We start from the raw sequence: 14,093 nt of genomic DNA on the forward strand, positions 1-14,093 counted from the left end.
ACAAATTGAGTACCACCAATTAATACCCAAGTATTACTCAACTATTTTGGCCGCCAAATGCACTTTGCATTTGGAGGCAGCGAAGTTGTGATGGCTTTGGGGAGTAAGGGAAGGTTATAGAACTATCATAGATTCAGGGATGAGGGGGAAGGGATGGAGCTACCATGACTTCGGAATGAAGGAGAAGGACTGGAGGTAAAGTATGACATATGTGTTCTTAATGAGAGAGAAAATGGATCTTTGGATACTAGTAAAGAAAAGAATTGGTGTGTTTGGTTAGCAAAATCATAGGAGTTTGGGATGAGAGTTTCATTTGACAAGTGTTGTAAATTTAGTGGCTCACATTGGATGATCAATGATTTAGATAGTAACTGGTCAGTACCCAGCTTTGATCTCAAATCCTCACTATGTTTAGAAGTCTTTAGTGAAAAAGACAATTTGTAAAAATTTCACACTACATTTCTTTTAAAGTTTTTTATTTCATATAGAATGATATTCTAATTTAAAGAGAAGCAGGGTTGGATATCAGTTAATCCATACAATGACCCAATCATAATAATTAGCTATTGAACTTGACATTCATGTGAGTTGAATTTGAGCCACTTACAAATGACAAATGAAGAGGAATCCATACCTATTAATATTGAACAAAATTATTCAATCTAGTCCATAAAATTTTTGTTTATTTCTTTAGATCTTAAAAAGAACTAACCAAATTAAAGAGAGAGTGGTCATGCCCCTTGGATTGGTAAACGACCTTTCCAATTAGAAGTAGTTGGAAGTTTGTTAAGGCTTCCAAAACTTGTAACGCAATTGAAAATAAAAAACATATGATAAATCAATTTATGCACACTCTATTTAATTCGGACATTTTGATTGAATAAATCAAATGATTATCAAGAAACATAAATCAAAATGTCAGAAAATTATCTCTAACAATTAAACCTTAAATTCTCACTTAGACAAATCACATCTCGTAAACATGTCCATCAAAATGAAGATTAAAGAAGAATAAAGAGTCCAATTTAAACTAATAACCACCAACACTAAAAAAAACTCATTTTGTTGGCAGACCAAACATATCCATATATATATATATATGTATTTTTTTTTTTTTGTTGAAAAACATATCCATACATTTGAATAAAATTTTAAAAATAAAATGGCAAAATATGTTGAGTGAAAACAAGGTTTGGGCTTGGGCCGGTTGGACACAGCTGCTACTAGTCCAAGTTTCCAGCTGTATGTTTGGTAGCGGTTCAATTGGTCCCTCCTACTCATTTGTCATTTCTTGGAACTTAACGGCCGTGTGTCACTGTGTCTCGCTTTCATCTCAAAGTCTGAACTCTCCCTTTCTGCATCCTTCTCTCTGATTTCTGCTGAGTTTTCACTGACATTTCATTTGGGTTTTTTTTTCCTGTGAAGCTTCTGAAACCTTCTAACCATTTTCTGCCCTCCCTTCAGGCTCCTCCATCTTCATGGCTTCCAGTGAGTCTCTGTCTCTTCCCTTTCTCTCTCTTCCACACACGCACACAGAACCCTTGAAAAATTTATGATTTCAATGTTTATATTGGTTGTTTTTGCTTTTGGGGATGTGGGTTTTTGGTGATATAATCTATGGATGCTATTAGAAATTGGGGGGATTGGGATTTTTCTGGTTATATCCATGGAAATGGTTAACCATGTTAATGAAACAGTGATTAGTGCTTGTTTGGTGCATTGTAATCACTTTTCCTGTGAATCTAATTCCGAATTCAATTGGGTCTGGTTTCTTGTGGTGATTGGTAAATGATATAGGACGATAGAGAAGGTGAAGAGCTGCTTACTTGTGTCATATATGTTTCAAGTGTAGTGTATGAACAGATTCTGTTTCAAATTTAACTTGAGGGTCTTTATTGGATACTTCATTTGTGGTGGATTTTGTCATTCCTCATATCAAGATTGTGTGTTCCTTGCATGATTTGTTTACATTCCGAATGAAAATGAATTAAAGGTGAAGGATTTTCTTATTGTTGGGGTATAGTTTTAGTAAATTGTGATATCATTTGTGTGGCAGGTAGCCTAGGGACATTGAATGCTAAAATTACAAACTTGAACTTCAGTAGGGCACGAGTTGGGGTCTTACAGTCATATGGCATAATAACTTGGACAGGGAGAAAACCACAATTATACTCATGTTTATCGATATCAAGACAGTCAGAGAAAGTATTACATGCGCGCAGCGTTCGATCGTTAGAAATCCTGTGTAAGTTCATTTTGTTGATGTAAATTGTTTCTTTTCGTCCCTCATTAATTATACTTCAAATCTGGAATTTGCTTAGCAGCAGTACTTGAAACATCAAGTTTGTTTGATGTTTATTCAATCACAAATTACTTCTCAATAACCGATGCATGTGCATAAATATATACATGCCATTGTGAACACGGAAAACTTTAATACGTTGGTGAACATTTGTTTCACCGAAATTTCGATGTCTACAGCCATTACATGAGAATCCCTGTTTCTTTTAAGCTTAATAAAATTTGTGTTGGTAGCTCATACTGAAGTGAAAATGACATGGAAATTGAGTATTTGAGAGTCTGGATAGATTTACAAGTGCAATTCTATCCACTTTACCAAACAGTTTTTAAAGATATATAATCCATTGTTCTTAAGTTACGTTGTATAGGTACGGTATGGGATTTTACGATCTTGTATTCCTATTATCTTCTTCAATTCAATGTTGATGTGATTAAGTCATATTGGTCATTTTTATATATCCAGTAATCTATGACCAAAACTTTGGGTAGACATTATCTTGGGATTTGCACGGCCAAAACTTATGCAGTTTTTGTTTAGTATTGTGTATCATTTGACAAATATTGTAAGTTTGATTGATTTGTAAATGTTGGACATTTTAATCTTTTCTTTCTATTTTTTGCTCTGTCATAATTTCCCTCTCATTCTTTATTTTTCCCTCTGATCTTGAGCTGTGAAACTTTAGATTTTGTCCATTAGCATAGTCACTGAGTATGCCATTTTCTTAGTACAGATAAGTTTATGGAATGAATATCTAACTGAATATGACATTTTTGAAGTATGAGCCTGTAGAAACTCAAAGAATATTTACACTGTATTGTATCGACATGATAATATCTGTTCCTGTGACGTACAATCTATTCATAACACCATGCTTTTGTTGATGGTGTAATAGCTGCTAAAAGTTTAGAAGAGGTTTCTGAAGAGAGTGGAGATTCTGGTCCAACAAACCAGCTCATTCAAAATTTTGATGAGGTCAGTTCACAAATAATTTGCGACACTTATTCTATTTCCCATATCTCCCATTGACAGATCTTTATAGATAGTGCAGTTTTGAATGTAGGCATGGTTGTTTCTTAGATTTTTATCTTGGGAGGAATAATGATCCATGAACTATTATTTCATTGTTATTCTTTCCATGTCTCAAATGGTAAGACAAACAGGAAGAGCAAATGTAAAATCCTTCTTCTCTGGGTATCATCTCGGTTTTAAACTTGAACCTTTTGATCCACCGCGTAAACCTCCGAGTTCTCTGTTTCTAGGTTGTCCTGAAATTGTTATAATCACCTACGTGAAGATCACATCCCTACACTTCAAATTTACTTTGTATCTCATACAGCCTCTGAAGGTTTTTTTGCATGTTAGATTTCTCCAACAGTTGCATTTTGATGGACTAGTTTACTTTTTTAGTTTGTGTTGAAAAAAGGGGAGAAAATAGGTTATTGGTACTATAACCCACCAGTTGCATGCATTTAATCTTCATCACTGATTTTGGGAAAAAGGGGAGAAAATAGGTTATTGGTATATCGGCAAATAATGCTTTCTAGTACTTAAATATGAGAAAGAAAAGACAAGTTTCATTCGTAGACTTTAAAAGTACGTAGTTCTAGGTCGGATTTTTATGGGTCTGGATTGTATTGCATATCCCTATATTTTCATGAAACCTCTCTACTTTTTGTTTCCTAATGACTATCTTAACACGTGAACCCTCTGTTCTTTCAACTTCATATTTGTGGAAATATTGATTCTCTAGTTTCTACTATGTTTTGTGAAGTTTCGTCATAAAATTCTCTTCTGTTGAAATTTTACTTTCGTGAGCCACCATACAATTTTCTAACTATCACTAGGCCAACAAACTTTTCATCTCCTAAATCATGGAAGAAAATTCGTGGCTTTCATTTTCTTTATAATGAAATTACAGAATTTCTCTTAACATTTACTCACAAAAAAGCATGTATGTCGTCACCACTTTTTTGCGTTTTAAACCTGTACTTTGGTTAATCTTGTTTGTAGGTACAATCTTTGCTCACAGCATTATGTGATACAACTACAGTTGCAGAGGTCAAATTAAAAGTAAGCAAGACCTTTTCTCTATTCCAACTTCATAATTTATATGAATTGGAGATAATCTTGCAACTTAAGAATAAGTTTTCCATTCCGAACCACTCTCCTTTTTTCTTTATCCTTCCTACTAGTATGGGATGTTGCTGTTGATCTTCCATCCAGTTTATTATTAATTCACACATTCTAACCACATAATCAGATCGGTGGATTTCAGTTAAATGTGGTGAGGAAGTTGACTGAAAAAATTAGCACACCACCTCCCCCAAGTCCTGCTCCTGTTAGTGCGAGTGAAAATGCTAAAGCACTTGATTTGAATGGTGCTGTTCCTACGCAATCTGTAGCTATCACTAGACAAGAATCGTCTTCAAGGAGTATCCAGACATTGCTAGATAGAGCTGCAGATGATGGCTTGGTGTTAATTCATTCTCCACGAGTAAGAAGCCAAACTACACGCACTTTATCATTTTATTAATTCTGGATACTAAAATAACCAATGGTGCAGGTGGGGTTGTTTAGGAGATCTCGAACCATAAAGGGCAAGCGTGCTCCGCCATCATGTAAAGAGGTAATCTTTTCACAATGATTTGTTAATTTTGATGGAAATAATGGTGGAATTTTGATTTCCTGCTTGCTTAAAGGCAGTAATGGCAATACTTGGCTACAACCGATATGCTTACTTTATCATATCATTGACAAAATGCGTCGTATTTTAAGCGACTTATCTTTCATTTTTACACAACAGAAGCAAATAGTGAAGGAGGGACAAGTGATTTGCTACATAGAACAGCTTGGCGGGGAGCTCCCAATTGAGGTATGTGTCAGATGAGAGACGCAGGGTGTTCGATCTTCTCTTCCCCTCCCAGCTGTTGTCCTTTATCTCTAACGTAGTTTTGAGTTATTCGTTTTTTCTTTTGAAGTCTGATGTAGCTGGGGAGGTCATCAGGATACTACGAGAAGATGGTGGTAAGTTTGTATACACTTCAGTTCTTTTCATGCCGGGTTCTGTTGATGCTACTGGTATCACGTTATCATGTAATCATCTCTTTTTCTTAACAGATCCCGTTGGATATGGTGATGCTCTCGTTGCGGTTCTCCCCTCGTTTCCTGGGATTGAGAAACTTCAGTAGACGATTGGTTGATTACCAGTGTACTGAAAAATAGAGTAAATTTGTTCTCTTTTTCTTTGTTGGTAAAATTCTGATTTTCTTTTAGAGAATGGTTGTTACAGAGTTAGCCTTTCGTAACATATTTATCCAAGCTATACATGAAACAATCAGCTTAGTATTTTTAACGTGCAACTGATTCGTGCCGTAGGTCCCAAGTAAGGGCTTAGGTATTGGTGACGTGGTGCAGCTTTACCTACCATTTATTCCACCGTGACCGATCAAGTCCCCTCTCTGCCAGAATTTTCTCAAAGGCGAGAGGATATTTTTCAAACGTTTTGAGTTCATATTTCTCTAAATTGTAACGTTATCAAAGACTTATTGTGAAATTCATTTCTTTTCTTCTACTAGATTTTGGCTTAGAGTCTTTTAGTAGAGTAATATATGTGACTTGGTACTACTAGGCTTAGTATGGGTGGACTACTAGGTTGAGTTTTGCGATGCACACTTGAAGGAAGCAAAATTGCAACAAATTTTTTTGGCAATTAGCTGGAATAATCTACATTTGGTTTTAGAAATAATAAAGTTTTAATAACGACGACATATTTATATATAGCAACAACATAATGATGACATAACAATACTTGATCATTTCTCTATCTAAATGTTAAAAAAAAAAAATGATTAGTAAGAAAGCCTAAGCTACGCATGATAGCCTTGTACATCGCTCTATCTCCTTAATATTACTAACTTGAGGGTCATAGTGTCTTTAACTAGCATCGTACTAGGTGCCCACCATCTCGAGATTTGCACACCTTGTATGTTATGTTAGTAATTTGAAAAATGGGAACATGCTCAAACACATTTTTCAAATCATTTAAGTCATGAAATGAAACACAAAAAATATTAAGTCATCACAACAATCTTATAGTCGTTAAACAAATTTATCAATTATTTATGATCATATTATCATATTATCTTATTGGATCAAACCGTCAAAATAATAATTATATTAAATACATATAAATGTTATAGCCAGTCCTTATTTTACTAAATTTGGTTAAAATATCATTCACTTAACGATCTTAACTCTTTAAAGCTCTTACGAAACAATAATAAAACCACTATTCTAATTTTTAAGTCTCCAACATTCTAATCATTTCAAGCACCATATATAAACACTGAAATTAGTGGGAATTAAAAATATTCTCATTCATTACAAGAAGTAAAGTATAGAAGGCTTAATTAATGGTACTCACTTGGAGTTAAAAAATCTCTCTCTAATGGTTACCATAGTAACGTAAAAACTGTAACCAACCACCCACCTACTCTTCAGAGTGTAGAAACTAGCCTGAGCTGATGCGCGAAATGTTCCTCACTCGAATCATAATCCGAGATTTTACTTAAAATATTCAATCTGGCACCTCCCCATCTCACTAAATTCTCAAATTTACATCTGGGTTTTCTTGTTCGTCTGGATTCTGATGCATTCATTGCAATTTTTTTTCAATGTTCAATCACAATGCGTCTCATTTCTTCGCCGACACTCACAAATTTCTTCTGATACAGCATCTGGGTTTTTCGTAAATTTCAGCTCCAACCATTTCCCCATCATAATTTTCTTCTGAGTTCTTTGGCGTTTCATCAAACAGTTGGAGTGCAGCTTGGTCAAGTTGCATACCAACATGAGTACTCCATTACCTACTCCCCAATTTTTTGCTCAATATCTTGAATCCGGTGACAGCGGGCATCACATGAAACATCAAGTTCCTACTGAGGAGAAAGAAATCAAAGCTCAATCTGACATCAAGTCCCAAGCTTTCAAGAAACCCAGAACATCTGAAGCTGTATCGAACTCGAATGCGGCCTCAGGACAGAACAAAATGTTGCCTAGCTATTACAAGACCCAACTGTGCCGTAAATTCCAAATGGGCTGTTGCTTTTCTGGGCAGAGATGTTCCTTTGCTCATGGCACCAGTGATCTCCGCAGGACTTTGCGTGATGCGCAAGGAATGGAACCTGAGAAGGAAACTTGGTCAGGAGGACTTGGAATGGTGATCATGGAAGTTCTAATGGAGTGAGAATATGCAGGTCGTTCTTTAGATGGGGAACATGCAGTTACGGAGACAAATGCCGCTTTCGTCATGTCAGTCCTGAAAATATCAGAGATAGTTCGTTCATAAGCATTTCAACTGCTGGTGGTTCTGCTCAATTTGACTGCAAGAAGTCTATGGGTATGGATTTTGACAATACTTAGTTTAATATGTTCAAATGATGATTTTGTCGGGTTCAATGTAGATTACAATTTTCGATAGGATACCTGCATTGCATAGCTTTGCTAATTTTTCCTTTTGCGTGTATGTGTGTGTTGATCGTATGAATGTTTAGATGGTCTACTCTTTGTTAGAGTATCGGTTGATTTCTCATGTGCTCTAGACTCGTAAAAGTTGTCATAAGTAAAACCCAATGGTTCAGTATCAGAAATTCAGAAACCACACTCGACCTTTAGAGCTTTTTCTGTTAGGAAGGTATTGAATCATGCCAATAGGTTGGACTGGTGAAGGACTTGAACGTTAGAAGAGGCACCCGGGACATTCATCTACTGAACTAGGTATTTAGATTGCATAATGCTAAATCACTGATTGCAATTTCCTCAGTTACTATTTTGAAAGGGGCCAGGCTTCTCCAAGTATGAAAGAAAGCAAAAAAGTCCAGACCTTTTCCAATTTGATTAATTCAAAGTGTGGTACAAATCTTCTGTAGCCATCTCCAAGGATAAATGAGAGGAGTTGATGACCCTGTAGAACCGATCATGATTCAAGAATTGCTCACTATTGACGGATGTGCAATGATTTTAAAAGAACAAATTTTGAGATCCATTGTTGTTAATTTTGCAGAACTAAGGAAGCTTTGTGGCTATACTACACCAGAATGTGGAAGTGTGCAGGCTAACAGTTTAACGACTTATACGAGGGGCAACAATGCATCAAATCGTAGGATGGGGATTGCGACTGCTTATAAACAAGGTCAGAGTACGCAGTGCAACTGTAGAGTGGAATGAACTTGAGAAATTGAGTCGCATCTATGCTGATTGGATTGAAGACATTGCCTCTTCTACATGGCTCATCAAACAAAGTGGAGTGCTACTCCAGTTTAGTATGACATGTGTAAGGGAATAGATTAGTTATCTATAGATACAAGAAGCTTCTTGTTATTTCCTCTAACACCTTCCTTTTGTTAAATGAGTGTGGGATTGACTTCGATTGCGACCCGTAGTCTAGTAAAGAGGAGATGTTTCATACCCAACGGCCTACAACGCCAGATTTTAAGTATCTTGATTTTCCGTATCTCTGTTGTGTAGGGATTTTAGCCGTTATCTTCCGAATTTTATGCACATTGTTATTGTAAAGACATATTTTCAGTTTACAAGATACGGTGTGGCACTCACATGAATGTAACTAGCGAAAATTAGTTTGGCTAGTGTGAACTATGTCAAATCTTATTTTCAAGTGCAGATAACCTCAGAAAATTCTCCTTTGGCTATTTGTGTTCTTGGTTCTCACAAGAGGTCTTAATCTTTACATGCAGAAACAGTAAAAGAAATACAGACTTATTTTTAGATTTGATGAACATCAGAATATTCATCGGTAGGCCAGTAGCCATGCTATTTGTAACAGGTATTCCATGTTCGTCTCTTTGGAACTGGCGCTGGTAAAGCTCCAGACGAATTTCTGTCTTTATGCTTTTGATTACCTGCACTCGAACTCTCCACCTCTAGCACGGAAAGAATCACTCAAATGTTGTAGATATATCATCTCTGAAGAATATGAAACATGTTCATATCCTTCATATTGTGGAATATCCTAATTTGTACGAACTTGAAATTTATTGTGCAGAACGAGCACGTAAAGATCCTCGGATGTCAATGATGACGAATCACGCGTGCTTCCTTGGCCTTCAGTTTGTACAAGATGCCGAAATCTTGGGAGAAGAATGTCCAGCGCTGAAGAAGCTGCCACTTGAGGAGGACTGAAGCATTCTACGTCACTTGGCCGACAATGATGACCGGAGAGTCTGCTGTGAATTGTATAAAAGTAGTAGGATACATGATTTTCTTAGAGCCAAATGTGAGGTTCAACAATAACAATATACACAAAGCTCAAAATATATAGGAGCGTAATGTGAACTAAAAGAATCACAGAATATGGAATTTCGAGGTTTTGAATATCCAAACAACAGCACAATATTTTGAGCTTAATTAACCGCGTCTGAAGCAGGGAAGAAAGACATTTCGAGCATCTTCGTCCTCCCACTCTAAGAAAGACCACCATGCCTCATGTCCTCTGATTACAATATTGCTCCCACTCTGAGCACTTGTGGAGTTGAGTGGAAGCTTTCTCAGCACTGGACATGCAACCACCTTGATTTCTTTCAGGTATGGAAAGGGTAGGGGACTATCCTGTATGCTACTCAGCCGTGGAAGCAAACTCAAAATCAGACTGGTAAGTTTTCCAAAAGGATTCAGTTCTTGTACCACATTTCCAACTCCACCCAGTCTTTCCAAATCGATTATTTTCTCAATATCATTGCAGGCATCTACACGTAAATGGCTGAGATTTGGAGCAAAAAGGAGCCAAGTTATGTCCGTGAGATTTGGGCATCGTGATACTTCTATGAACTGAAGGCAAAGGAAGCAATTTTGTTTTATCATCATTAAATCCCAGGGATCGTTAGGTGCTCGTCCTGCCCAATGAACTTCCAATTGTTTCCAATTAGGAGTATCCCGAATATAAAGGGTATCAAGATGTTTCATATCCACCAAAGACGATATGTCTAGAAAGCTTGCTTCGTTCTTGCCATCCGAGAGCTGTAGAGTCCGAATGCGGGTCACCAATTTGTGGTATATGATCAATTTTTGCAAAAAAGAGCTACTCCGTACGCTCAGAGTCAAAACGTCAAGGTATTCCAAACCCTGCATTTCCTCCATCAGGGCTCCTTCACCGTCAACAAGAATTCTATCTGACGAACTACATGCTAGCATCCTCAAAACTTTTAGCATTGGAAAACTTGACATTATATTTTGTGGTACAAAATCAAGCTGATCCGTATGCTCCAAATCCAAATATTTTAGCCTCACACAAGCCCTTAATTCAATTGGCAACTCTCTTACACCAGTTCTTGACAAATTTAGGTGTTGTAACGAAATCAGGTTGGAAATGCCAGATGGCAATTTGGTTATGTTCAGATTTTCAGACAAATCCAAAACTCGCAGAGTAGGCATATGATCGAAAAAGCCATCAGCAATCATATTCAAAGGACCCTTTCCACCTCTAAGAAATAAGGTCAACAGATTTGGAGATTTTGGTGTTTCAACTAGCCTTTTAAAATGACTACCAACCAATGATACCCTTTTAGCGTTCATCCATTTCTTCACATGTGGTGTTCCCTGGAGACCTGTATGCATGAGGATACTCTCGTTTTCTTTCCCGCAATCACAAGCTAACCACAATGCCATGTCACGAATTACGTCATGCATTTTTACAAAATTTCCTTCTTCTTCCAACAAACATGCAGAAAGGAGCGTTCCTATGATATGGTAAGTCTCATTTTTCGCTACATCTACGTTAACATACTCTTCAAACATCTCCTCACACATCCAAAAATATAATAAATCATCTTTACTCATCCGGAAATCTTCCGGAAATAGAGCACAATATAAGAAGCATGATTTGATTGTCTCACTGGGTAGATTATCATAACTAAATTTTAAAAGTGGAAATACCTTGTCGCCCATACTGGAAAACTCTGCGGCAGATTCCTTTAGAACCCGAATTGCATGATTCCATTCGTGGGGTGTTTTCTTGCACGTCATGGCTTGACCAACTGTAATCGATGCAAGTGGCAAACCGTCACACTCATTTGCCACGATTTGCGCAAGTGCGGGGATATCTGGATGACTTTGAAGAGTTTCTTTGCCCACCTTCTCCTGAAACAAGGTCCATGCTTGGTTCGGCATTAGACACCTGACTTTAATCTTTATTTGAGCATCCATACAACTACATATATGCTCCAAGCGAGTCGTGAATATTATCTTGGACTTCTTATTGTCAGCTGGATCAGGAATCGCTGGATTAGGAATACCAACTTTTATCATTTCAATCGGCTCCCATATATCATCCAACAATAGCACAAATTTCTTCTCACTCAAGAACTTGAAGATGTGTTGAGCTTTTTCATGCGGCTCTTTGTGCTTCCATCTGTCATTAACAATCCCAAGCTTCTCACCAATCTTATCTTGGAGGATTTCAAGTTTGTGGTCTTTTGAGACCACGATCCAAAGCACAAGATCAAAATGGTAAGAAGTACTAAAGGCGAATTCGTTATGGATTTTGGTAAGGAGGGTGGTCTTGCCCACCCCTCCCATTCCATATAACCCGATTGTTCCCACCTGTTCATCTTCAAGTTGTCTCCAGACCTGTTCAAACGTCGACTCCATCCCCACTGTTGGTTCAGTAGGCATTTCATAGACTACCGGTAAGCTTTCGGTTACCACCTCTTCAAAGCTTCCCTTGCTTTTCAAGGCATCCACTTCCACCAGCATTTTAAACACTTTTTTTCCGTACTTGTAGCTGGGAAAGTAGTTCTTGGAGCAGTAAACTCCGCTACATGATTTCTGAATTTCTCGATCTGCACAATTTTTAACTTCTCTGACTCGTGTCTCAATAGTTTCCGCCTTTTTAATCCACAGTTGTACCTGGTCCAAGCGCATCATGGATGTCTGAAGCTCGGAAACCTCAACCCTTCTCACGAGATCATTCTTTAAAGCGGTCAGTTCTTGCAAAGATTGATCCAGAGCTTCAAGGTTTTCTCCGAGCTTGCTGATGTAGTTTGCTTGTTGACTGAGGAAACCCCAGCAGCATAAGTTAGCCGTGTGATCGCAAGGTATGGAGACTGAGAACATGTTCCCCATGGCTTGCAGGAATACTGAAAAATGAAAAGATAACTTTTGTTTGGGAGAGGAATTAGGTAAGTGTTTTGTAAACAAGATGATATGTGGAATGAATTATTTCAATGCCTATACGTGTACGTTGTGTTAGTCGGGCTGACCAGAAACTTTAATGTCACTTTAATCAGAAGACCCAACAATTCACTCTTGACTTCCAGATAGACTTTTTAGGATTCATGTTGTGAATTGAGTTCTGGTATCAACAAGGAAATTTGCAAATAGGGTTTCGTTTCAGATTTAATGTTTTATCGAGACAAGTTTCAGGTTATTTGAAATTAAAGGAATTAGATGTTTTCATTTTTTCTTTTCGCATCAAGATATATGAAAATTGTATTTGTAAAGTGAGCGACACAATTTGGTGAAATTTTCAATAAACCGAATATTGCCCATTGTTTTCTTCACTTTCAAAAATAATAAAAAGTTCATCTACCTAATACTACGGTCTAATGGTATTTCTCTTCACTTGTAAGTAAGACCCACCAAACATATGAGTCACATCTCTATTAAATAGATGATACAAATGATGTATGAAACCAATTTTTTTGCATGTTAGATTTCTCGAACAGTTGCATGTTATTGGTACTTTTTTAGATGATACAAATGTGCATAATAACCCATCAGTTGCATGCAATGCATATAATCTTCGTCACTGATTTTGGGAAATCCTGCTATGGTCGTATATCAGAAATTAATGCTTTCTAGTACTTACATAAGAGAAAGAAAAGACAAGTTTCATTCGTAGACTTTAAAATATGTATTTCTGGGTCGGATTATTATGGATCTGGATGGTATCATACATCCCTATATTTCCACGAAATCTCTACTTTTTGTTTCCTAACTGTTGTCTTAACACGTGAACCCTCTTTTCTTTCAACTTCATATTTGTGGAAATATTGGTTCTTTAGTTTCTTCGATGTTTCTTGGTGAAATGCCCTTATAAAATTCTCCTCTGTTGAAATTTACTTCCGCGAGCATTGACATGTAATTTCCTAACTAGCGCTAGGCCAACAAACTTTTCAACCCCTAAATAGTGCAAGAAAATTGGTGGCTTTCAGTTTCTGTATAATGAATTTTCTCTTTAACATTTACTCACAAAAATGTATGCGTGTCGTCTCCACTTTTTTGAGTTTGAAACCTGTACTTTGGTTAATCTTGCTTGTAGGTACAATCTTTGCTCGCAGCAATATTATTGGCGTGAATCAATATGTAGAAAAAGGGAATGGAAATAAGAAAGGAATGTAAATATTGTGTAATTATTAGAGTCCTTTATTATGAAAGGTTTGTTTGTGTCCTTTATTGTTCCTTGGGGAATAAGGATTGTATTATGTATTTATATTCAGAATATGGAATACATGGGAATTAAGCCGTCAATTCAATTTGGTGTCAGATGAGAAGTAGTGGCATTGATGATATTTTTGACAAAGTGTGTAGTGATATTTTGAGAATTCAACCTCTAGCATTTGTGGAGGAGGTGTTCTCAGTTGTTAGGTGGGAAGCACAATGCCATGCAACCATGATGAGAAGTAGTGGCATTGGGAACCAAGGAGGAGCCCCTCCCATGGTTATGGTGCCACGGTCACCTTCGGGTAGCCAACCCTTTAATCCATCACCATCAGCCAAT

General features: G+C 37.0%; 3 protein-coding genes across 4 annotated transcripts; 2 read left to right on the plus strand and 1 right to left on the minus strand.

Moving 5' to 3' along the window:
* The first annotated feature begins 1,297 nt into the window (after positions 1–1,297).
* On the plus strand, positions 1,298–5,647 carry LOC103940691 (biotin carboxyl carrier protein of acetyl-CoA carboxylase). Of its 2 annotated transcripts, none has more exons than XM_048584124.1 (9): positions 1,298–1,488; positions 2,057–2,245; positions 3,195–3,274; positions 4,313–4,372; positions 4,578–4,796; positions 4,866–4,928; positions 5,106–5,174; positions 5,281–5,326; positions 5,420–5,647. In XM_048584124.1, exons 1-9 carry the CDS (start codon positions 1,479–1,481, stop codon positions 5,488–5,490), a joined length of 807 nt encoding a protein of 268 aa, XP_048440081.1. In that variant the 5' UTR covers positions 1,298–1,478; the 3' UTR covers positions 5,491–5,647. The 2 variants fall into 2 exon arrangements, with proteins under 2 accessions (XP_048440081.1, XP_009349124.2); XM_009350849.3 differs by having other exon boundaries at positions 1,302–1,488; positions 4,563–4,796.
* Positions 5,648–6,716: 1,069 nt separating this feature from the next.
* On the plus strand, positions 6,717–8,879 carry LOC103940690 (zinc finger CCCH domain-containing protein 28-like). The gene is given in 5 exon segments (XM_009350848.3): positions 6,717–7,488; positions 7,491–7,700; positions 8,364–8,512; positions 8,514–8,570; positions 8,572–8,879. Coding segments are annotated over 5 exon segments (810 nt in total). The 5' UTR covers positions 6,717–7,151; the 3' UTR covers positions 8,629–8,879.
* A 207-nt stretch (positions 8,880–9,086) lies between these two features.
* On the minus strand, positions 9,087–12,596 carry LOC103940693 (probable disease resistance protein At5g63020). Its single transcript, XM_009350852.2, has one exon. The coding sequence runs from the start codon at positions 12,434–12,436 to the stop codon at positions 9,725–9,727; it is 2,712 nt and encodes a 903-aa protein (XP_009349127.2). The 5' UTR covers positions 12,437–12,596; the 3' UTR covers positions 9,087–9,724.
* Positions 12,597–14,093: the final 1,497 nt, after the last annotated feature.

This window comes from the organism of the source record quoted next, unplaced genomic scaffold, assembly GCF_019419815.1.
Source record: "Pyrus x bretschneideri cultivar Hongxiangsu unplaced genomic scaffold, Pyrus_bretschneideri_v1 Contig20, whole genome shotgun sequence".
NCBI lineage: Eukaryota > Viridiplantae > Streptophyta > Magnoliopsida > Rosales > Rosaceae > Pyrus > Pyrus x bretschneideri.